Source organism: Amblyomma mixtum, chromosome 3 (assembly GCF_055824585.1).
Source record: "Amblyomma mixtum isolate Tamu chromosome 3, ASM5582458v1, whole genome shotgun sequence".
Classification (NCBI taxonomy): domain Eukaryota; kingdom Metazoa; phylum Arthropoda; class Arachnida; order Ixodida; family Ixodidae; genus Amblyomma; species Amblyomma mixtum.
Window position 1 is genome coordinate 269,569,327 of NC_143014.1, and position 26,223 is coordinate 269,595,549.

The window sequence follows — 26,223 nt, forward strand, 5'->3', positions numbered from 1 at the left end:
GAGAAAACGCAACGCCGCACGCATCTATTATTTGGGTGCAGCATTCAAACCTTAGGTGTTCCAAATAAATTAAAAGCCCGGAATCTCGAAACGGCTTACGGCACAGATGTATCTCTCACCCACGAAATTCCATTTTTTTTTTCGTCTATTCAAGTAATGCGTTAAGAACTCGCGTTCCACTCAGCTGCGCATATTGGAAAAGCAAGTCATTAGCTTCATTTTCCCGTATTGCATGACGTTGCGAATGAAGGACCACACGGTCGACCATGGTGACACAAGGATGAGGTCGCAGCCACCGACCAGGGCATGGACTCTTCTTTCATTCAAAAAGAACAGCTAAAAAGGAACAGTGCCCGTACCACAGCGGCGAGAAAGCAGGAGGCGAGTGGGCGTGAGCCCCTAGCGGCCGCGTCGCCCCGACGCCCCTGGTGCGGCGGCCCCCCTTGTGCGCCCCGAGGGTCCCTGCCGCGTGGAGCGTGCACCCGTCGTGGCCGAGCTGTCGCCGGCTCCTCCACGGTCGGCACCTGCCTCTGGGTCCATCTGTCGGCCGGCTTGGCCCCTGCGTACAGAGGGAATTTAGCGGGGTCCAATTAATGCTACTACATAAGTGACGTCCAGTCGAAGTCTGGCAGCGATAAACAGGTGAGGCCAGTTTTTTTGTGTTCTATAAAAAGTTACTTCTGTTATCTTTTTTTATGCGAAGCATATTACTAGAGGTACACTACAGCCCTTCGCCGTAATTACGCGCCGTGCACACCACGTGGTACAGTGACGTCACACCACGTGACACATGACGTCACGACAGAGGAAGACGGAGGTACACTACAGCCCTGCGCCGTGGTTACGCGCCGTGCACACCACGTGGTACAGTGACGTCACACCACATGCAATACCACGTGACACATGACGTCACGACAGAGGAAGACGGAGGTACACTACAGCCCTTCGCCGTGGTTACACGCCATGCACACCACGTGGTACAGTAACGTCACACCACGTGACATACCACGTGACACATGACATCACGACAGAGGAAGACAGAGGTACACTACAACCCTTCGCCGTGGTTACACGCCGTGCACACCACGTGGTACAGTGACGTCGCACCACGTGACATACCACGTGACACATGACGTCACGACAGAGGAAGATGGGGGTCCACCTCGCGCCGTCGCTGTGGTTGCACGCCGTGCAGACCACGTGGTACTGTGACGTCACACCACGTGACATACCACGTGACACATGACGTCACGACATATCGCCGTCACGCGCTGGGAGAGGGAGAACGATGCCATCGCACAGACACCGGAATGTCCTCGAGCGGCATTCCCGCGCATTTCGAACGCGCGTTCACACTCGGTTTAGGTGAAACGCTCGCTCCACCGGGCAGGCGGACGCGGCTTCCGTGGAAATCCAGGCGCCCACCCAACGCGCGTCTCGGGGTTAGTCGGCGTTCCGCTGTAGCCATGCCGTTGTCTTCCCCCACGACGAAGGCTTCTTGTGGTTGTATTAAAATGACCAAGTATTCAACCAAGGAAAGCCATGTATTACCAAGCCTAGCCATCAATATGCATCGCATCTGACCAGGGTTAACCAAGTTACGCCTCAGCAATTTTTTCAGTTTCAAATGCCCGAGAAGCTACCTGGGGAAAAGATAAACTGATAAGTAGAAATGCTCATACGTGCAGTTCGGTATTACATAAAGGTTTCACATTTTTAATCGCGTTTTTAACGGGCTAGATGGGCAGATTTGAAGGCTATCAATCGAACATGGCTTTAGGACAAACGCAGCTCAACGCTCCAATAAGCCTTGAAAGCACGGCTCACGAAGGGACTTCGCTACGTTTGAGGTCGTCATGCCCATACTGCGTGAACAGCGCTCCAGAAGCATCTTGCAGAGTTCAGCTATAGCACAGAACAATTTACTCATCTAGAGAATTAAAAGCGAATGTTGGCGTCCGTCTGTCCGCCTGTATTGTGGCAATCCGTGCAGAGACGTCTTGTGTTGTGGAGCATAACGTCTAGAGGAAACCACTGAGCGATGAGCGAAGCCAATTTATACGGCCGCAGAGGTCAGGCTACATTGTTAACGCCAGGCGCCAGCAGTGGGGCGAAACGAAAGAAACACAGATGGCGGCAGTTCTCTTCCGGCAGCGATCAGAGCACCTAGCGAGCGAGCGCAGGGGAGCATAGCCCGTTAGTCACACCGATGCCATGGTGGCGTAATGAACAGCGACGCCGTCGCGAATTTCACCCACGGAAACTCACCGCTGCAAAGACAGTAGCCACAATACAAAATAAATTTCGGCCTGAAAGCGGAGAACACAGAAGGCGCGGAACACACCCAGGCCTTCGTGTCCGCAGACACAACTACACAACTGAACGAACCGTTTGCATCGGCGAACTTCATGAAAGGGCTTATGACCGCAACGGGCGGCATGTTTCTAAGTACCCTTAGCGCAACTTATTTCTTTTCGTTTTTTTTCCTTCGGCCTTCTCGACGTTTGATAACCCAAAGTCCCACTAGCATTCCTCGCTAGCTGAGAGTGCTGATATAAAAGGTAGCGAAAAATAATAAATATTCCAATGGTAAATGCCGGTCCGGCTTTAAGGACATGCATCACGCATCATCTCAAGCAGCATAGAGTAGGCGCACAGTTCACACTGAATCTAACTCTCTCTCAGAGAATCCCGAATTTTTTTAGCAAAGCCCTCTTACCCTCTTCAAACAATTTTCACCATAATTCTTCTTACACGTGGCTCTTGTAACTGGATTGCTGCGTACAGGTGAAATTAAGCTTACACTTCGAATAAAACGGATACAGTTGAACCCGCTAAACGCGGTTCAAAATAGGCGGCGATTTTTAGACACAGCTGCCGCAAAATCGCTCATTCGTGTTAAAGTACGGAAATATTCTCAGCGCTTGAACCACGAGGAAACCGAGAAGCAGGGCTGAAGCCAACTGACAGCCTTGCGCAGGCGAGCTCGTCGTTCCACAGCCCGCCCTTTCTTTTTTGACGCATCAAAAGATAATCAAAATAATCGATAGTTATTGAAGAGAACATTCTGACAGCACCTGTTTCGCTAACAACGATCTTAGTTTTTTTTTCAAATTTAGAACCTTGTTTAACGTAACTCACTTGGTTTCGCAGCCTCACTGATACAACAGCGGTCAAGAATTTGCGAGACGTGCCGGCGTCAGGACAAACTGCATCTCTGCGCCAACGTAACGGAGCTCTTTCGCTCCTCGCAATCTCTCCACTCTCACTCCTACCTCCCACGCGCCGTGCGTAAATCGGAATAGACGCCATGCGCCGCTTCGCCATCCGCTAGGCGTCTGCTCTGGCTATCATGACGGATAAAGCATGTCGCGTTACCTGCTTTCAGAGCCCCTTTGCATTCGCGTGGCAATGGGCTCACTTTGTCTCAAGTTAGCCTCGCCCTGAAAGCCAAGACTCGAACTTAAACCGAGATGAAAGCCGAAGTGCTAGCGCACTTAGTCGTCATTTGGCCTACCCACACTAAATCGTCTGTCATTTGTACCGTGTGTTCTTCGCAGGAGTAACCAATAATCTCAAACGCAAGCATGTTGAAAGAAATTGAACTGAGCGGATGCGATAGCGTTAATGGGTTAAAGGCCATATATGCGGAATAACTAATTCCCGATTTCAGATGCATAGATTGCTGGAAGCCCTCATAACAGTCCTTGCGCAGTTGTGCAATGGCTAAGTTATGCGCCACTGCACTGAAATGGAAGGTGCTGCCACTGCAGTGTCATGTGCGACCCAGGTTGTTCTCCCCGAGCAACCTCTCGCGACCAGCCATTAGCAGCCACCTGGCACGGTGGCCAGTTTCCTCACAATCCGATGGTCAGGTTGTGATGACGCCAGAAGTTCATGTGACCAGTTGGCCCACCTAGGTTGCTGGAGCGGCCGGTTGCTCCGGCCGCTCCGGATGCGAGGCATCAAACGGTCACCAACGCCGACCCTGAGCAATCTTTGCTACATGGTGGTACTAACGCTCTAGCGTTACAACTAAGAGAAAGGATCCTAGTCGTCCGGAACGGTCCAGTACGCCGCGAAAATGCGTTTACGCTAAACATATATAAAGAAAAGAAATTTGCGGGGAATTTTTCGCATCAAGGGAGCCGGCAAGAATACTAATGCTTGGCCGCAATATCATGAGATCCATCCGCGAGTTCAGTAGTCAGTAGTAGGAGACTAATGCCAGACACTCTTGTGTAGCTCTCTTGTGTAGCTCTCTCAGATCACTCTTGTGTAGCTCTTCCGTTGGCGTCGGCGTCCGTAAGGCCACCGCCAGGCAGCCACGGACCAAACATTAACTTCGGGCACCCATCGGTAAAAATGCAACAAAGACGAGCCCAACGCCTCCCGAATACAATGCGTACGGTCTCACTACTACGGCACCACTGCGGTATAGCCTAGTCGATCCACTGTAATGTACAAACTCACGTGTGTCTGTATTTCTTAGCGGCCACAAGAAAGCTAAGGCTGGATTATTCGCATTACAAACTCGTAACCGTACTTTGAATTGTTGTTTCTTAGCTTTACACAAAATCATAAAAATCAGATTTTCTACTCATCCTAATGCTTAGTATAACCGCATTTTACGCAGAGGCCTTAGTAGTATTCCATCGATCTTCACGACCAGGAGGGCTGATCACCCGCGCATTCGGAGGCTTCTTGACTGTTCGTTCAGCGCTTGCATTTCGGAAATGGAGGGTAACGCCTGTGAAGAGCGCAAGAATACAAAATGGGAAAGCCCGTCGTTCCTGCACGCATCCTGAGTCGCCTAGAAAGAGGCGACCATCCGCTGCACCCATCACGGAGGTACAGTGGGGGATAGACGAGACGGCTGTCGGATGGAGAAACCGTACCTGGCGCCAGTTCCGACCCACGTACGGCGCGTGAAGGGTAGAAGCAAGTGTACAGAGGCTGAGAGGAGCGGAATACCGCCTTCAGGTGGCGCAGGGGTGCACTTTCGCGACGCGCTCGCTTGTCCGGGAAGTTTTTGATCGCGACTGTACATCGCTTTCCCTCCACGGGCACGGATTCGGCTCCTTCTCAGGGAAGTTTCCTACGGAAAAGCGCTTCCGTTTGAACAGCGTGCTTGCGCTTTCAAGCACGCCGTTCAAGCACGCAAAAGGTAGCATCGCGGCGCCTTCTCTGAGCGTCACAAGGAAGCGCGCCTCCGGCTGATTGACGACATTTTGCAGCGCAGATGCGCCATCACCATTTTTCGCATTGGTCATTTCGAGCGCAGGAAAGCAGAAAACGTCTAGCACAGAATTATTATTTTTTTCTAAACTGCAAAGCTCCACCCTGGCAGAAATGAATGGTCAGTGTTCATCGCACATAAAGCAAGTTGAGGTTTAATGTAAAAAAATCTGAGAAAAAAATTTCCAAAATTGCAACGTAATCTCCAGAAAATATTAAAGGTAATTGTTCATAGTTCATCATCAGAAAAATCTTTGTTTTAAACTGTTTGCATCGATTGCACCCTACTGTTAAGACTGCTATAGGAAACCAATGGGGAACGCTTTTGACAACAGCGAAAAAGTCAATAGAACAAAAATACAAGACTGCTCGACTGATATGCGGCTATATAGATTGGTATTGTGAAATCTTACATTATATGCAACTATTCCGTTCACAAACGGTTTTCGGCCAAAAATGCTTTTGTCGACAATTACTGGGTATGAGAAAGTGAACCGAGTTTTTGTTTCCGTAACAAAATACAAAGCATTCGAAGCTAGGACTTCGCGTTTCTGTTTGAGTCGCGCATCTCAAGCAGACATTAAATTAACTTGTTCCTTGTGCTGAGCACATGGTTTTCGAAATAAATAACGCATCGTCGTTAACGGAAGCAAGGGGATTTCTTGTAAAAAAAATTCAGCAAGCTGGACAATTTTCACTCTGCGTGCTCGAGGATACAGAGTAGGCCCTGTATCGCAATTTCGCTTCTCCTATATTTATTCTTTGGCTGCACTATCGCACGACCGGCTCCTACACGTGACTTGAGCGATTGGGAGAGTCCGGTGCCGGATACCGCAAGCGCCTCGTAAGTAGAGCACCGCTTCCGTGACCCGAAGATTGAGAATTCGGGTTTTCGTTCGATGGCGCCAGCTGCCAATGAACACCGACAGAGCGAACAGCAGAGCGTGCTCACCGTGCGCCTCCTCGGCCGGTGGCCCTTCCCCGGCCTCTCTGATTGGCGGGGGCAGCCTGCTCCGCGGTGTTCGCTCCGCGAGCGGTGCGTGCAGCCCGGCCCCTGGCTGGCTGGTCGCCCGTCGTTGGCGGTGGCCTGCATGGTAGTGCGCAAGCTAGGGTGTGCCGCATACTAAGAGTTCCCTCTCGTCCCTTTACAGCTTAGCAGCGATGACCGCTCAGATCAAGATTATGCATTTTGTCTAAACAGGCCCAGAGCCTCTACCGGGATATGTCTATGAGGGCCACTTTGGGAAAACTATATGGCAACATGGTTCCCAGATGAGCGCGATCAATGGAGATCTGAATGCGATAAACGAGGAATATAAGTTGAAAGGGCCATGAATTTACTAGCCACAGCTTGGTCGGCAGCCCGCTGGTACTAACAGCGGCGCCGCAGACTCAAAACCCGATGGTGTGCGGAAGCGTTATATTCTCCATGTCATGCAGATCCTGTCGTGCACGCCTTTACTGTTGTGAGATAAGATCGCTTGTGCACGTGCACAGGGGAAATGAGTTTCCTTTCGTGTTCATAAATAAGCAATCACTTCTGTGTCTGCAGGTCATGTATTCACACTCCTTGCATGATTTGCAGGAATTCTAAGGACAGAAACTGCGCTCTGTTCCGCTTATCATTTCAGTGGGCGTTTGCAGTTGCTCATCTGCCTTTGAATGAAGGCAGAGCGTGGCTGGCATTGGATGGCATTTCTTCCATAGCTGAGAGGCCGGGACTCATAGGTGTGTCAGAACAACACATCCTGAAATGATCGGAAATGGAGATTTTTGTTTCTGTGGCGTCGTATCATCGCATACCTCTTACTGGAGCTAGTTCGTCGTTGGTCCAAACTAAATGAAACAGCGTTCTGCTGTCGTGAAAAGTACAGATTGCAGAATATGCCAACAGGAGGAAGGCCAATTTGCCAGAAAAAAAGTTATTTCATGAAGTCCAGTGTATTTCACCCACTGCTTACTACCTACCGTACGGTTTGGGGAAAGCGCACACTGGAAATTTCCATGCAGCGCATCACAAGTTGGCGACACTACACCAGGAAGCTCCAGCTGCAGAATAGCAGGACTGGCTCGTTATCTTGACATTCCGGTTAACGACAGCACAAGTGACGAGCAACCTAGCACAGACCTTCCTTGCGACTAGCATTGAGCAATCGAACCCCGCTTTGCAGGCGCTATCTGTAGTCCTCAATTCAGTGCGATCGAATAACTAAAGAGCGAAGAGGTGGATGGCAGGCACACCTAACTACGGCGTCTCCTTGTGTCTGGCTTGCGCCCTCGGCCGCGGACACGGCCCGCGTCCTCGACCGAAGGCGGGTCGCCGGGCCCCCGTCTTCTTCGTTTACGCTGGGCAGTTGCTCCCTGCAGAGGACGGAGACACGGAATGCCATGGCACGTGATTTATCCCTACTGGTGCACGACGTCTCTCCGCAGTTTAGCAGAGATTTGCCAGAGGGCTCATTTTCTAAAGAGGTCCGTTTTTCCTAAGTGATAGCTGTATGAGGGTAGCTTCGAACTGTTTTTGATGACGTAATCCTAACACAAGAGAGATGCAAACCTGCAAACCATTCTTGTTGCGCTGTGAACAAAATCATGAATACGTACCAACTCGCCCAAATTTCTGCCTTGCTGACAGAAATTAAGACCGGCTCATAGTAAACTGGCGACTGCAGTGTTGGTAGCCGCTTGAAACTACCACTGTTCTGTTTAAGTAGTAATCTTGAGGACCTATAATTGGGAGCTTAATATCTCTTGGCCAGAGCAATTCCAAGGAAAACGAGAAAGTATTAACGAAAAGTAGAGACAGTGGACGATCCTGTGCCATAGGGTCTTGCCATGGCTGATTTTCTTGTCCAGCTAAAATACAAGCACGCCACATGAAAAATCGACTGCGGCATAGGAGAGGTAATAGCTCATTGCAAGGTCTCCAGTCATTTACATGAAAGCCGTTCTACTTTAAAAAAAAAATTGAATAAGAATGGCTTGTCAATTTAACCCGCTAAACATTGTGGTACTGTAGAGGCAACATATTCGTCATTCACAGACCGCTTCGTATTACACACTGTGGTAAGCACAGCCTTGCTTACCTTGCTTGACAGCAATTGTAATCCAGCTAACCGTGTGACATTTGGCAATTTATAACTAAAGAACTGCAGAAATTTTGCTGCATGTTTTAAACCGCTTGCTAAGACAGATTGTGTAGCTTGAGCCCTTAAAGCTATAGAAAAACAGAAGCACACATTTTTTTCCAGAGCCTTTTTCAAAATCTGAAGCTTTACATCAGTCACTCGTCATCCATTGCGTTTTTATAACACAAACACATGTACTAGACAAAACGAAAGTTCGCACAGGTGTGGCCAACGCAAAATCAAAACTTAAAATTTTCAGCCTTCCAGGTAGGTGTTTCAGGTGCGGAGAAATATGGCTCAAAATTTTGAACATTTTCTAAAATGTGCGCGCGTTTGTGGTGACTCTTGCTAGAGAAGCAATCATAGCAGCATCATCATAACCGTTAGGAATATCAGCATGATCAGAGAGAGAGAGCTCTTTAGTGAAAACAGAGATTGTAGCCGGTCTGAATATTCGCTGACATGCTACTGTGCGTAGGGGAGGGAATAGGGGAGTAATGAAGGAAGAAGGGTGCTAGAAAAGAGTACGGTCATTATAATGGATTCCAACGCGATAGTTCACTGCATGATGGCTTCTTTGGGTGAGACCGAAGTCAAGTTTTGTGCATGTGCAGGAGGGTGTTCAAAAGTTGGTGACATTTAGACTTTGTCTATAACACCAATAGCGTCTAAATAGGCAAATGAGAATATCATTGCACGCCGCTGCTATATGTAACAGCCTAATGGACCGATTACGGAATCCACTGTAGGTCCTACATAGGTGACGGACTGCATGCATTGTTAATAGTGCATGCAGTTTATAGTTAACAAAATGAAGATCAAGTTCACACCTAAACTCCTCTTTTTAATAGTGCAATTAATAATTCGAAATGTGCCACCTGGCTGATCATCCAGTGCAGTCGTAACGGGAAAAAGCCATCCCCCACCACGTACCTTTCTGGAGCAGCGCCTGAGACAGGAGCTCCAGGGCCACGAGCACCGCGGGGTTCTCCAATTCCATCCCGCAGCCTCGGGGGAATGTTCTGGAACACTCTACGAGCCTTCACGCTCCTCCTCGGGCAGCCGTCCGGCCAACGCTTGGCCACGCAGTCATCGCCGCGCGCACTGCAGTTATTCAACACAGGCACCTCAATAGCGATGTCGGTAATGCGTCAGTTCATGCAGTTTTCATCAAAAAATGAGTTTTATAAATTGGTGGACTTTCTAAGCGCAGAAAGGAACAACTGGAAGTGATAAAGTAAACCACTGGCCGCAGTGTTAGCCACTATGCTCCGGCATAGGATACGATGCAATGTCCTAATTGGCCTTTTCACCGACTTGGACATGTTTTCGGATGCTATAAGGCAAACGCTGCACGACACTACGAAATGTTTTCGCGATTTTACACCACCACTCAGAAAGTATTGTTACAAGATTAAGGCGATATTGTAGGCCCAGCCTACCCGCCGCCCTGGATCAGCTACCCTGATATATCGGCTGCTGAGACCAATATCACCGGATCGAATCCCGTTTGTTGCGGTGGCATTTTGATGAACGCTGACTGCTGGACGCACCACGGTGGCTTAATGCTTAGGGGGCTCGGCTACTCAGCCGGAGTTGCAGGGTTCGAATCTGACCGCGGGGGTCGCGTTTCGATGGAGGCGAAACGCAAAACGCACCCGTGTGCTGTGTGATGTCACTGCACGTCAAAGATCCCCAGGTGGTCGATATCATTCCCGATTCTCCACTACGGGACTGCTTTCTTCCTTTCTTCTTTAACTCCCTCCTTTATACCTTCCTTACGGTGCGTTTCGGCTGCCCACCGTTACTGCGCCATTTCCATTCCTCAAAAACTAATTTTCATTTTTTTTAACTGCTGAACGCCCGTGTGCAGCGCGATCTGAGTGCACGTTAAAGAACCCCATGTGCTCGAAATTAATTCGGACACTGTAATATGGCCGACTCTAATCTGCACGTTTTATTCTGCGACGTTAAACCCCCCATAACAAGCACTATATAAACACAGACGAGGACTTTCAATATTCTAAATATGTTGCAAATTATGTATACGCTGATTGCGTGCATAGCAGCATTTCTTCTACGTCCTCTCCCAGCACCTTTTCTTTAATATATTGTTTGTTTGTTTATGAGGTTTAACGTCCCAAAGCAACTAAGGCTATGAGAGACGCCGTAGTGGAGGGCTCCGGAAATTTCGACCACCTGGGGTTCTTTAACGTGCACTGACATCGCACAGTACACGGGCCTCGAATTTCTCCAAAGAAATTCAACCGCCGCGGCCGGGATCGAATCCGCGTCTTTCGGGTCAGCAGCCGAGCACCATAACCACTGAGCCACCACGGCGGCTCTTCTTTATTATAGTCTCAATCTCACTTGCACTACTCCTATGCTCACTTGTACTGCAAAAGCAAGCTTACGCGGGCAAAGCTCCTGAGCGGACGCATCCAAAAAAAAAAAGACCCAGTGAAAAGGGAGGATTAAGAAAAAGCTGTTTCAACACAGCTTGACAGCTCTCCACCCCCCCAAAGACAAGAGTATCAGCTTACATAACTGCCGTTGCAAGATTGCAAGGCAGCATACAAACAATAAATTCAAAGTTAAAAAGTCGCGCGGGAAAGAACAAGTACAGGTTAATGGATGAAAGGCGAAATATCTTCGTTTACTAAAAAGTAGGACCAGATAAATTACACATGGTAAACACTCATTCACACGCTAGATATTTTTTCTTGTGTGTACATAATAAATTTCAATAGAAGTTGATCATACAAGCAATTTTAAGATAACAAACTTGTGTTGCTGGGCAAGTTGGTTTTGACATCCTGAAAAAGCAGCGCTGGCAGACGAGGGACAAAGGAGAGACGACACACACAGGGCGCTGAACTAACAACTTTTATTTCGAAGGAGGGCGATCCGCACGTTTTATATCGTACCCAAAAACCCGTGATTGTAAGGCACATGCGCAAATCAAGACAACCAACAATAAAACCAAACAAAACAGGGTAAGCGCGCAGGCGCGTATTGACCCAAAGAGTACAGAAGCAAAAAAGCACAAAAACCCAAAAAGGATTCAGTCATTCTGGTCGGCCAGGTGCCAGGTACACCCCTCAGAACACAAACAGCAAAGATCGGCAGTGAATGGGCAAGGGGAAAGACATAATAATAACACTTGGTGAAAAAGGGAGATTACACGCGCCAGGGAGTCCTGCGCAGCTTGGTGATGACAGAGATAAAAAGATAAAAACGATAAAATGCAAAAGGCAACGCCGCGAAAGACATTAAAATCTCAGACGACAGTGTGAAGACGCACATAAAGGGAATGAATTGAAAGGGTGGTTGAAATGGGGGAAGAATTGATAGTCTAAAGGCATGCGATGAAAGCCAACCGAACAAGCACGGACTAAAAAGATGCGATGCAAGCCAACAAGAAACACGGCTAAAAAGTGGGGATGAGGGTAAACCATAAAATTGACCTAGAAGAACAAATATGGCTAAGGCTAAGAGAGGAATGAAAGCTAGAATAAAAGAAAAGAAAAGAAGTAGTGTCCCCAAAATATTAAAAGAGAAGTGGCGAAAGAGCTGGGGGTGACAAAGAGCCGCGTAAGGAACCAAGGCGCCAAATTACAGTGACTGGGAAAGAAACGCAAACTCCTTTTCCAACAGGGCTGCTGAGAGCGTACTAACGCAAACGTCTTGAATATATTAACCCACCTCTTATGTAATACCCCCTGAAGAGGGCCTTTAAGGTGAATAATCTGAAGTGCTACACTATCCAGGATGAGCCCCTGCGTATGTAGGCCGCATGTAGCTACGCAGTTGGGCGAACGCGGTACAGGCGAGGAGCACGTGCTCCAGTGTTTCAACTACCCCGCAATCACCCCATACGTCGCCTACAGCTAATCCGTGGCGCTCCCGTCTGTCCCCGGGCCGCACGCATCCTACACACGCAAGGAGGATCAGCGCCTGCCGCAGCTTGTCAGGCCGCGGCCATTGGTGCTTTCGATGCGCTCCCCTCGTGCCATGTAGGGGTCAGGGTGCTGCTGTCGGAGATGGTCGTAGATGACCATTCGCACGTCCTCCAGTGCGAGAGGGGGGTCGCCAAGAGTTAGCAGGTGTGCGGCGGTCGCGAGTTCGTCGGCTTACTCATTGTCTACAATTTCGTAGTGGCTAGGCATGCAGTGTGCACGAATGACGCAGCCCTGCTGCGCTGGTCGCTTTAGCCGCGCGCGAATTTCACACATCAGAGGGGTACCGCGGCCTCAGGTTTGCAGGCGGCTGAGGGTGGCGCGGGAGTCGCATAGCAGAGCACAACTGTGCGGCGGCGGAGCAAGGGAGAGGAGCAAGTGGAGCCGTGGTGAAGGAGGCCAGGATGTGTTACTGTCTGCGCAGGTGCAGGGCGGGGATGGTAGAAACCACTGGAAGCGTGCGGCTTTCCCTTGCCACGGAGTCATCGGTGTACACAAGGAGGTGGTCTCGAAGTTCCTCGCAGACGACGGCTCCGGCACTGCTGCACTGCAGAGAACGGGGCTCTCCGTTATCTCGCGATGCCTACGATGTCTCGCTCAACCTCCGAAGCAGCAGTCCAGGGCGAACAGAGGCCGTACGGTGCCTGGCGTTCGTTAGCTGCTGGTATTCGAGCAACGGCGCTCCCATGCGCGAACATGGCCACTTGCGCAAACGCCACAGTAGCGGTCCGCAAGCCACGATGCGCAAACGCAAGCCATGGCGACGGACCTCGCAGCAAAGAGCGACAGACTGAGGCCGCGAAAATGGGCAGCAATTGCGGTCAGTACCTACTCCAGGCACACGCGCACGCGGAGCGCCTCGCACAGCAGGACAATGTCGTCTGCGTAAACGGACATGTACTCACGGTGCCGGAGGCCCGTGGGAAGGCCGCCTGGCACCACCGACGTGGCCACACTGAACAGAAAAGACGACAGAGACAGAGCCCTGCTACACCCCTCGGTCTACCGGGCGAGGCTCGGAGAGCGCGTGCCCTAATCACACGTGCACAGTGCGCCCGCCCAAATATCCCCAAACGTAGCGCAAAAGGCGCCCGTTCACTCCGGCCCCTTCAAGGGTCGCAAGGATAGGTGCGCGGCTCACGTTGTGAAACGCGCCTGTCCCATCCAGCAACAGCAGCAGTGCTACCTGCCTCGCCACGACAGCGTGTTCGAGCGCGGTGGCAGCGTCCGAGATAGAATCAGCCGTGCACCGCCTCCCGCGGAAGCCCGTCTGCCGCTCGTCAAACAAATCCGCCTCCGCAGCCCGCTTGTTCAGACGCTGCAACGCCATATGCTCCATGAGCTTACCCGCCGCAGATGTTAGGGCCACTGGATGGCATCCGCGCAGCTCCGTGGGTGAGCGACCTGACTTTGGGATGCGACAAACGACGGCCGTAGGCCAATCCTCAGGGAGTGCCCCGCGTTCCCACACCAATTTGATCTGTTGCATGAGGAAATGACGTTGCTCCCTGTCCGCATGGCGCAGCATCTGGTAGGTCACCCCGTCAAGTGCTAGGGTAGAGCGACGCTTGCATCGCTGGAGCGCGTGGTTGAGCTCGGCTGCGGTGAGAGGTGCGGCGTCGCATGGTCGTTCAGAGGCGGCAGGAGGGACTCCGTCATCGCTTCTGGAGTGCGAAAGTGCAGCCGTGCTAGCTGCGCTCGTGAGGCGTTGCGGTACCGGTCAGCAAACCGCTCAGCTAGCTGTTCCTTGCTGAGGCCGTTCGAAATAGCGCGAGCGGCCAGCGGCTGAGGGTTCGCCTGCGGTTGTGTGATGCGCCGAAAGGCGGAAAACAGCCACCGCGAGCTGCTGTCTTCCTACATCTTCTGACAGAGCGAGACCCACAGCCGACTGTACAGTTTGTTGGACGTACCGCCGCGCTGCCGCATCCAGCAGGCTGTATACTGTCCAGTGCTTCTGGTCTGTCGGTCCGTCATGCGCGTGTTTAGCTCGGTCTCGCTTGGCGAGCTGGTAGATGAGACTGTTGTCGGGCGTGGGTTGGCCTGCCCGAACCGCAGCGCGTCGTGGTGCTGCCAGCGCACTTCGAACCAGGCTGGAGACGAAGTCCGCGCCGGATGCGGCTGCAGCATCAATCTCGATGCGGAAGTGGCTCCAGGTCGCGATGGAGTAAGTGCGCTTAGCGCGCGCTTCCGTAACAGTGGGCTCGACGAGAATGGAGTAGTGATGTGAGCCGCAGAGTGATGGTGCTCGGTGCCAGGTCGCCTCGATGCCGCTGGACCCGAAGGAAACGACGGTGCAGGAGCCAGGCGTGCCGCGTCGACGGAAGGTGGGCTCGCCGGTGTTGAGGAGTGGGAGATCCTGTTGCGTAGCTGCGTCGTGCAGGCCATCGCAGCGTGCACTGCTTTTTGGACTGCCCCACGCACAGTGGTGGGCATTAAAGTCGCCCACGAGTATCTGGCAAGGGGAACAACATGATGACGCTGCACGAAACCACAGCGCTTTCCAGCAACAACTGGGCGCCAGGGAGTCGGAATCAAATCAATTTGACATGTTAGCCAGTTGTGGTTGGTCCGATAAACAGGATTCGTGTCCGGTTAGTTTTGGAAGCTTTAAACTCTGTCATGACTCCTTAATGAAAGTCTCCATCTCATTTGCGTCCATTGATGATAAATATCGGTTATTTCATAATATCGCGAAGTGAAAATTTTACCAATAAAATTCCAAAATACCTGTACCGTAAAGGGTAATTATTCATAAAGGTGAAAGATATATTGCAAGACACAAACTGTGGGACCCAATTCAGTTTAAATGTAGGCAGTTTCGAGACTGCAATCGAGAGAGACTTGTTCATATTAGGTTTTTTTACTGCAATGGCATTAGAAACCCCGAATCAGGAAAAACTGCCCGGGGTCCGGTGTTCTTCGAGAACCACCTGCCACGGTTAGCCGGTGCCAGAGGGGAAAAAGGAAAATCTCCCTCTGAGGAGAGGAGAGCGGTACATGGAGGGGCATATTATTATTCAGTATAGGGGACAGGAGGAAGAGGTGGCTGCAACGGGAAGAATCCAGAGGGTGGCTACCGTGAACTGAGGAGGTGCTGACACTGGCCGACGAATGCGTACTTGAGGGTGGTTGCCGCGGGAACAACCGGCGAGTGGCTACCGTGGAGGGTGAGGAGGAAGATAAGCCGAGTAGACGCGCCGAGACTATTCCACAATGGTGCGCGCCGCACTACGGATGCGACTGCGTGCAAGCCGCCTCCAGAACCGAGTGTCGATGGATACCGCAGACCAGTCAAGAAGCAGAAGACCAACTGCTAAGGGAGTCAAGTGTTTCGTTCGTTTCGGTTATTGGGCTTAACGTCCCAAAGCGACGCAGGCTATGGACGCCGTAGTGAAGGGCTTCGGATAATTTAAAACATCATTGGTTCTTTAACGTGCACTAATATTCCGCAGTACACTGCACGGTAGGATTTCGCCTCCACCTAAATGCGACTGTCGCGGCCGGGATTGAACCCGCATCTTTCTGGTCAGCAGCTGAGCCCCACAACCTCTGAGCACCGCGGCGGCGGCAGACAAGTGTAAAGACATACAAAGGAGACTAAGGGGGCAATAAAGGCCTATGTAATGAAATGTATGTGATATGTGTCATGTCATGGAAACAGGACTGAAATTCTACTGCTGCGCATTTCCACTGGATCGCGCCACCGATAATCTCTTAATTTTTCCCACTCAGGCATTTTCAAAGATATTCAAGCAAGTGTTTTCTTTTTCCACAGGTTCATTTTCTTTAATTCGTTTGCTTGAATTTTCAAAGAAGAACTAAGAGGAAAGCTTTCCTTGTGCAGTCTTTTTGGGGAGCAGTGAAAATCCCTAAGTATTCCAAGTTTATTTCCGAAACCCCCTTTATTGCACATCCGTCGCGGAGTAGCTGTGTTATGCAAAGTAAATTATTTTTTTCATCTCGAAACAAAAACATTGTTCAGTACATTTATAGTAAATATGGAGCCCAAATGACTTCGCTTCAATTTTAATTATGGCTTGATACTGGTAACCTGATTCTATTTGTTGAAGAAGATCATGACAACCAAAAAAAAAGTTCTAGGTAGCTGCGCCATGTTTCTTCACACTTAGACAGAAATTGATTTTAAAACAAATCTATTCGAAACTACTTAAGACAAGAAACAATGACGCATAAAGACCTTGTGCATCCACGCTTTTCCCGCTGGTTTACGAAAGCCAACATAAAACAAACCGCCCACTGACATTAACTGTGAAGTGCTAGGCCCTGCAAAACATTTTAAAAAATGTGCCATAATAATACTTCTTTTATGGGTTTCGTGGCAGCGCAGCTTCCGGGAATCGAATATGAACGTCTGTCTTCTTCACAGATTTTCTTCTGCAGTCAAGGTTCCTAGCACTCTCAAGGTAGGCGCCTCTCCACCGGCCGCCCCCTGCGAAACGTCTTGGTCGAGGTAATCATGACGTTGTTTTTTCTTCTTTTTTTCTTTATTTCCCGAGGCATCTCTATCGAGCCAACTTGCACGTGATTGACTGGGCATGCAACCTTCCGCTGCAGCGTTTCATCAGCTCATTGTTTTATAATCTGTTTTGCTACAGATTCTAACTGGCGTTCTTGTCAATCCTGAGAGCATGCGACTACTAGCTGATTCGAGATCGATGCACGTAGGCTTCTCTACGAACAGGAGATGAGCTGAAAAAGTCGAAGCCGCAGAGCAAGCAAGTTTACAGGCGTGATTCTGTGTTCTCTGTTGCGCGCAAGGGCCCAAAATTAAGCTTAGATCTTCGTGGCAACACCACCTAACGAATCAGAGAGTTCATTCGCGGCCTTCATAGGGTGTTGGGGAGGCCTAGTAATGGGTGAAAAATCGGAGCCCGGCGCTGGAACCTCAGCCAGTGGAGTGACTTCCCTAAAAAGAGCAGTCTCCAGTGCTTACCAGGGTGGCGTGACAGCTGCGCAGCGAGCGTGACGGGCCGAGTGTCCATGGCCGCCAGCCGTGTTCCGTTGTGGAGTCTCGCAAGCAGGCTGCCCCTCCTCGTCTTCCGCATTGCCTTCCGCGCTGGATGCACTGTAAAAAAAGAATTGGCACCTTTAAAGGAAACACACTGACTAACTTACCCTACATGTTCGGCATTTTATCCACGTTTTACTGATACATCGACACGATTGTTAAGGCAACATTCCACATGGCGATCCCAACATAACTATGAAAGCAGTACAAACGCTCTGACGGTGCCTATATTATGCGCACTTAAGGATTGCACTTTGAGGCATGGTTTAAATGTTTCGCAAACGAGAACATACATGCAGTGGCGAGAAAAATATTGGTTGACTTGCGGCTGAAAAAAAAAATGAGTTACTGATTTTGTTAAAAATGCAAAAAACCCTTTCGGAATAATACCTAGAACCTATGCTGTGAAAGTGGGTGCTCATTACTTGTTCTGATAAAAAAAGATTAGTGATCACTGCGGCACCCGCATTAAAGAAGTGCGTAAGCATGACTTCACACTTTATGACGTCACACCTTCTGACATTATACCAAGACGTCGACGTAACACTTCTACACTTTTCACGTCAACTGAGGCTCGTGACCTGAAGTCTAGACCCTCAAACCAGAAGGCGATCACTTATCAATCAATAATCGATAACTTATCGATAAGTTATCGATCACCTGTCGATACCTTCTCGATACCACAATGAAATATCCTACTTAACCAAGTTCCATCAATTGCCCATCACAGTTCTGAAACGTCGCGCCACGCCTCGCTTCCAAATTTGGCCCCATTTTTTGGGCATTTTTGCTCTAATTAATTGCCCGATTAACACACCTTAACCATTGCCACGTGCACATCCTCCTTCCATGCTCTATTCGACGATACCATTTTTGCGATATACAAAACTAGTTCCTCCGTTATAGGAACAAGATTGTCCAGTCCACGCCGAAACCGCCTACATAGCCAAACAATACTTACGCATTAATAAGTTTTCTCTCGGGTATATAGCAAGTATTTGGGAGGTAGCTGCCTATCTGACGAATATAGTGGTGAGCGCTGGTGTAAATTGTGTTTTTTTTTAGTGAATGCTGTTGTTTGTCGTTTTTTTTTCTTGTGTCAATGTACAAAGCCTGCAGTATGATAGTGAATACAGCACTTGTGTTCATAATGCATTTTGATTACACACATTTTCAATAAACTACGTGGAGCACATGTTATCCTTCCCATGGAAATCAACCAACAGTGCGAGCTCACTTTAGGGGAGCTCTTTTGTTAATGTTTCCATCTTTAATGTTTCCTTAAGACCTTTGACTAGACATGCTAAAAATATTGTCACGTAGTAGTGACTGCACTCCGGAGAACAGGAAAACAGCGAGAATGGCTGTTAAACGAAACTATTTGGGCTGACTTGCGCCCGGAAAGAACTGAATGACTCCACGGCAGCGTAACAACAGGCGAGCTCGGCGGTCGTCGGACAGAATTCCCGCCGCTTTCGGCCATACTGAATTTAAAGGTGATAGGGAACTTTCGAAATAAAGCTTGTAAAGTTACAGCACATTCTGGAAGAATGCAGAATTGGCTCCGCCTGGATGCGATCAATCGAGGTAAATCTAGGAGCGTTTTTCATCATAATCAAAGCAATAAAGCGGCGTGCCGGCAGCTTTGAAGAATGAACAAATGAACACTAGAAAGATTCACGGCATTACTCCCTTCTCAAAGAAGGATTGACCCGATGCTTTAGAACATAAGGCGACAACAAAAAATTAAAAACGGATTGCGGAAAAATATGCACTGAGTGTGGATACAGAGCGTCCTCTAGCACGCACAATATCGCTTTAGACAGGCGACATGGACAACTCCACAGCCACTGCACAGCCACAGAAAATTGTCCACGAGTATAGTTCTCTTCGTGTAAGCGTAAGAAAAGGTTAGCTGACACACTTGTCTTGCTCCCGATGGATCAAACGCATCGACAATAATCTCCCGCGTGCTCTGGAGATTCAAGGATGCATGAATTGTATTCAAGGATGTATTCAAGGATGCATCAATTGGGGGGGGGGGGGGGGGGGGCAATGATTACATTTCTTGATTAATCATTTGCTTCTGACGGCATCTGTACGTGCAGTATGGTTGTTCGGCTGAAAGTAGTGGTGCAATTTTCACACGACAGCTGATATATGACGAGATTGCTTTCGCGAGGTAGCTTTAAGGAGCTCTAGTGTTCGCTCAGACGGTGATTTAGGCATCTCCTGTTTGGGTGATGCAGCACGTTCCAAGGGATAGTTTATTTCTGTGCACCACATTTTTGGGGCACTAGTAGATAAGAGAATTCTTAGTTCTTTTCGCATTCTGCAGCTGGTGACCCTTCACGGTTCACACTCTTGCAGAGACATTGCAGTTGGCTTGGAATAGAGAATACTGCTCGCACACCGGCTCTAGTTGTTATTCAAGTTATGTCTCACAAGTGTCTCAGAACTGATTTGGTTTATGGTTTATAGGAGTCTAGCGTCCCAAAGCAACTCAGGCTATGAGCGACGCTGTAGTGAAGGGCTCCGGAAATTTCGACCACCTAGGGTTCTTTTTACGTGCACTCACATCGCACAGTACACGGGTCTCTATAATTGCAGTCTCTATAATTGCAGTCCATAAATGCAGTCCATAACTGCAGTCCATAACTGCAGTCCGGCGAACAGGAAAACAGCGAAAATGGCTTCTAAACTAAACTCTTTTATTTTTGCTGACTTGCGCCCGCAAAGCACTGAATCACTCGGGAGGGGCGTAGCAACAATCGCGCTAGAATGACCGGCGTTCTAGGCCGTGCTCTTTTTAAAGCTGATAGCCAACTTTTGAGATAAAGCTTGGAAAGTTACTAGAACATTCTAGAACAACACCGAATCGGCGGCGCCTAGGCGCGATCAATCGAGATAAATCTAGGTGCGTCTTGCATACCAAACAAAGCGATAAAGCGGCGTGCTGGCAGCTTTGAAGGATGAACAAAAACAACACTGCAAAAATTTGCGGCAATATTCATACTGCAATAAGGTGCTTGCAGAACAGCATTAATTTACATCTTAGTACACTCTCGTCTATGATCCCTTAAAGATTATTGATGTTAGTTTTAGTAGAGTAGTAGCAAAAATGTTTCATTACATTGTGACCACATTGCTTTCGGGAGGGGGTTTTAAGGAGCTGTCGTGTTCGCTCAGACGGTCATTTAGGCATCTCCTGTTTGGCTGATACACCACGTTCCAAGGGATAGTTCATTTCTGTGCACCACATTTTTTGGGCACTAGTACATAAGAGAATTCTTGGTTCTTTTTCGCGCTCTGCAGCTGGCGACCCTTCACGGTTCACACTCTTGCAGAGACATTGCAGTTGGCTAGGATTAGAGAATACTACTCCCACACCTGCCCTAGCTCCTATTAAAGTTATGAGACAAAACATGTCTCACACATGTCTGACAACTGACTTGCTTCATGGTTTAGGGGGGTTTAACCTCCCAAAGCAACTCAGGCTATCAGCGACGCCGTATTGAAGGGCTCCGAAAATTTCGACCAGCTGGGGTTCTTTCAGGTCAGCTGCCGAGCGCCATGACTGCTGAGCCACCACGGCGGCTACAAAAAATATTGAAGATTTGAAAAATTTTTATTTAATTTATGTTGTCATAGTAGTCATTTCAACTAATTTTCCGAGTTGTCCAAAAGGTAAAGAAGCTGATGAAAATGTTTTAGAGATCTTACGTAAAAAAATTCTATTTTTGAGGCATATTCAGCCATCAGCTGCCCAGTGAGGTGATTCACATTTATTTTCCAATTACAGTGACATCTGTTTTTGAAAGTTTGATTTAAGCAATTTGTTTTTATGCGAGATAATAATTTTGCAAATTTGACTCCTTGCGTTCAACCATAGCATTGCGCGCCGCTTGCTCGTCACTGCGATGCCCGCTAGAGCCGGCGTCAAGGATGCATATAAGCTTCCCTGCACGGTGCTCCAGGTGGATGCTCATCATATTTTGGTTTTGAAAGGTCTGCTGGCATGTTCATTCACATTTTTGTCGGTTTAAACTTTTGCATGGCGTAAGCACAGGGTACACCGTTGAAATATAAAGGTTTCGTGAAACTTGCGTATTCTTTTTAATGGTAGCACTCGTGTAAACCGCCTAGTGAGTTCACCTTCATTTTCTTGAATAATGGTTTGGAGGACCCAGAGGGCTACGACACGCCTAATAGTTTTCTCCACCCATGTAAACAGCTCATAGAGCATCAGTATTTGACCTTTCCACTGCCTCTGAATACTTTCTGATGCTGCCAAGGGCCTGACTGTTACACCAATGACGTCACAAGCACTCTTCCAATGTGAGGTGGCGAAGTAGTATATTTCACCGAAAAATACAAATTATTTTCGCGGTAGGAGAGGTTTTAACCCTCATTGGTCAGACCGTAAAGTGTGCTTCCCGGCTCAGCACTGCTTGCACTGAGGAGCAAGAGCCGTGCTGCCATGCGGCCACTTCATTTTTACTTTTTGTAAATACACCATTCAGCAGATTTCTGTGCTGCCGAAGCTGGCGGCATCGGAGCCCAGCGCATCATTGCATTTGACCAGTGGAGTGCTGGCGACAAAATGTGCTGGAGTGCAGAGGAAGCACGGAGCAATGCCGATGCCGAACGCAGTGACTCAGCTTGTAAAATTATTTTCTTGATTAAAACAAAAATGCTCCGTTTAAACTTCTAGAAATAAACGCCATTAAGAAGTACTGTCCGACTTTCTATCTTTCATAATTTAGTTCAGATCACCTCATTATGCAGGAGACTGCTGAGTATGTCTCAAATTTCGAATTCTTTCGCTCACACGCATTACGCGTTTTGCTGCCTGAAACATTATTATCACCTTCTTTGCCTTCTGAACACCTTAAAAAAATGGCTTGAATAACTAAAGTAAGAACTTAAAACCTGATAAAATATTTCAAATTTTCGTGTTTTGTACCGTATTACATAATGGGTTTAAACAAAATAAGTTCAATTTACTGCATATAGAAACGCGATACCTTTAATTCATATTAAAAAAGTTTCATAGTCATGCGTAAGAATGTTTTTTTTAGAAATATTTTTGCAGGGCTAGGTTTGGCTACCGCTTACAAGCATGAGATGGCGGCAAGATACGAAAAACTTCATTCCACCGAAAACAACCTGGGATAATGTTGGGAATAGTAATGCAGTAAGCCAAGATTTTTTTTAAGGAATCGATTATTGTTGAGTGCTAAGTGTGATCACTTGGCGTGGAATGACCCAATGACATTTAAATGCCAACCGAGTGCTGGTTTGAAGCAGCGTTTATATTTTTGTAGCTTGATTAATATTGCAGTGTAGGCAGAATGCAATTTCTTCTTATCGCATAATTGTAATGGTTCCATATCAGGCTGTTTACTGCGCGTCATGTGTGCGAACTCATATTGCGCAGCCACTAATTTTTGCAGCAGGCATTCACCCCATATGGATACTTCGAAAATTCGTTTTCTTTAGTCTCTCAGGAGACTAAAGATCTGATTAAGAAACGCCAAAGCATGAGGACGCCTAACTCCACAGACAGGACAGAACTAGCAGAGCTATCGAAGTTAATAAATAAGCGTAAGGTAGCTGACATAAGAAAGTTTAACATGGAGATAATCGAGCATGCTCTAAGGAACGAAGGTAGCCTAAAATCAGTGAGGAGAAAACTGTGCATAGGTAAAAACCAGATGTATGCGCTAAAAGACGAACAGGGCAATGTCATCAGCAATATGGATAAGATAGTTGAATTAGCCGAAGGTTGGTTGGTTTATGGGGTTTAACGTCCCAAAGCGACTAAGGCTATGAGAGACGCCGTAGTGGAGGGCTCCGGAAATTTCGACCACCTGGGGTTCTTTAACGTGCACTGACATCGAACAGTACACTGGCCTCTAGAATTTCTCCTCCAAAGAAATTTAACCGCCGCGGCCGGGATCCAACCCGCGTCTTTCGGGTCAGCAGCCGAGCACCATAACCACTGAGCCTATACAGTACTGTATACAGCCTATACAGCCTATATACAGCCTATACAGTAATCTATACAGTAGCAAATGTAATCATCAAGGTACTGAGGGAGGCAGTCGAGCACAGCAATGGGACATCCCGCCAGTGACGAAGGAGAAAGTAAAGAAAGCCTTGGGAGCAATGCAAACAGGGAAAGCAGCTGGTGAGGATCAGGTAACAGCAGATTTGTTGAAGAACGGAGGAGAGATTGTGCTACAAAAACTAGCCACCCTGTATACGCAATGCCTTGTGACCTCGAGAGTACCATAAGCTTGGAAGAATGCTAACATTATCTTAATTCATAAGAAAGGAGACGTCAAGGACTTGAAGAATTACAGACCGGTCAGCTTATTGTCCATCGCCTACAAGGTATTTACTAAGGTAATCGCTAATAGAGTCAGGACAACCTTGGACTTTAGTCACCCAAATGATCAGGCAGGCTTTCGTAAAGGATACTCGACAATAGATCACATTCACACTATCAATCAGGTGATAGAGAAATGCGCCGAATATAACCAACCCCTATATGTAGCTTTCATTGATTTGAAGCATTTGACTTTGTGGAAACCTGAGCTGTCATGCAGGCATTGCGGAATCAGGGCGTGGAAGAGTGTTATGTGAAAATATTGGAAGATATTTATAACGACTGCACAGCTACTATAGTTCTCTATAAAGTCAGCAATAAAATTCCAATACTGAAAGGTGTCTGGCAAGGAGACACGATCTCGCCAATGCTCTTCACTGCCTGCTTACAGGAGGTATTCCGGGGACTGGAATGGGAACAGTTGGGAATAAGAGTTAATGAAGAAGACCTGAGTAATTTGCGATTTGCTGATGGCATTGCCTTGCTAAGCCACTCAGGACAAGAACTGGAAAGCATGATCAATCAGTTAGACAGGCAGAGCAGAACAGTTGGGCTAATAATTAACATGCAGAAAACCAAAGTAATGTTCAACAGCCTAGCAAGGGAACAGCAGTTCGCAATTGGTAGCCAGGTGCTGGAAGTAGTACGAGAATATGTCTACTTAGGGAAGGTAGTGACCGCACATCCGTATCATGAGAGGGAAATCACTAGAATAGTAAGAATGGGGTGGAGCGCATATGGCAGGTTCTGTCAGATCATGAATGGAAGCTTACCAATAACCCTGAAGAGAAAAGTATACAACAGCTGTATCCTACAGGTACTCACCTATGGGGCAGAAACGTGGGGGCTAACAAAGAGGGTTCCGCTTAAGTTAAGAACAACGCAGCGAGCTATGGAAAGGAAAATGATAGGTGTAACGTTAACAGATCGGAAGAGGGCGGAGTGGGTGAGGGAACAAACGCAGGTTAATGACATCTTAGTTGAAATCAAGAGGAAGAAATAGGCTTGCGCAGGGCATGTAATGCGAAGGCAAGATAACCGCTGGTCCTTAAGGGTAACGGAGTGGATTCCAAGAGAAAGCAAACGTAGCACGGGACGGCAGAAAGTTAGGTGGGCGGATGAGATTAAGAAGTTTGCGGGGATACAGTGGCGGCAACTGACAAAGGACAAGGTTAATTGGAGAGACATGCGAGAGGCCTTTGCCCTGCAATGGGTGTAGTCAGGCTGATGATGATGATGATGATGGATACTGCTCCTCCAGAGCAGCGTACTCGGTTGAGCCACTGGAATGGTATCACTGTGCGTACATTTCGTAAATTTCTAGGAAATGTTTATGTATTCATTTTGCTGCTGGGTATTTTCACATTTCATATGTAATGACGGATGAAATGCAGATCTGTACTAAAGATGAATGTGGACCTTTGTTAATACCATTATACAGTAGTTATGTTTGCAAAATCAATCATTCTATTCAGCTTGTTTGCACTTTTGTTAACTACATGGTACATGTATGCCTCAAAGAAAGGAAAGCGAACCCGTTGGAGTGTAAAAAATTCACCTGACTTGTTTTCTGTGGACATTGCGATGCCACAGCTAGCAGTTGTGATCTCCGAATTGCACTTTTATGTGTATTTTTTCAAGGGTGGGTGCAGAAAGGAAACATCAGTTTGGAACCCCTTTGAGGTCATTTTCCAGATCTAGAGTTCATCTCATGAGGATATGTGATAATACTGTAGTCAACAAAACAGCGCGCCGGGTATCAGAACACAGACAAGAAGACAGATACAGCGCTAGCTAACAACTGACGAATTTATTGCTTTACTCGCAATAAATACAGGCAGCATCTTCCAAAATACAAAGAAGGAAAGTCATGGAATCGTAATTTTGTCGAATATCTTGTAATTGTTTACCCAGATAGTTAATTTCTTTTTCTTTAACTTTAGTAATAATGTGCTTATGTAGGTTGAACAGTTCTGACTTATGATGCACGTCTCATATATCTCTAGCAAGAGCTATCGATAGTATTTCATTGGAATCTTACATAGTCGAAAGTGTTGAATGCACTCACAGTCCGACACGTGTCTTGCTAGCTTGCTGCCTTATCCTGTCTGCGTTTCCGGCATATTCCATTCCTCTAATTTCCCAAAATATGAAGCTCCGCAAGACAGAGGGATGTTCTAAACTAAGCCACTGTCGCATGCTGAAAATTTGTCTCTGTGCTTCGTCTTACGCTGGGCTGTCTTCGATGCAACTTTGCTTTGCGCGTTGCATAGTAAGTTCAGCTACTTTCTGCGAAAAAGCAAATGGAGCCATCGCAAAGAACATTCGCATGCTGATAATAGGTCAAGCGCCAAACAATGAAGAACGAAGCCAAAAAACTTGTGTGAAGCCAACAACTTGACCATACTACGGCAGGCTTATGGCAAAAACACGTAAGGATTATTGGCCTCAGAGTAATTGTCTCTGAACAAAGGT

The 26,223-nt window shown here is 47.9% G+C and overlaps 1 protein-coding gene across 1 annotated transcript in view; it reads right to left on the reverse strand.

Annotated features, from left to right (window-relative positions):
- LOC149354713 (uncharacterized) overlaps positions 1-26,223 on the reverse strand; it is a 49,019-nt gene that overhangs the window by 2,231 nt on the left and 20,565 nt on the right. The window contains exons 4-8 of the mRNA XM_089576026.1: positions 17,280-17,411; positions 9,300-9,470; positions 7,480-7,599; positions 6,191-6,325; positions 360-559 (exon numbers count right to left, since the gene is read on the reverse strand). Coding sequence (XP_089432152.1) covers positions 400-559; positions 6,191-6,325; positions 7,480-7,599; positions 9,300-9,470; positions 17,280-17,411 — 718 coding nt within the window. The 3' untranslated portion in view covers positions 360-399. The remainder of the gene's footprint in view (positions 1-359; positions 560-6,190; positions 6,326-7,479; positions 7,600-9,299; positions 9,471-17,279; positions 17,412-26,223) is intronic.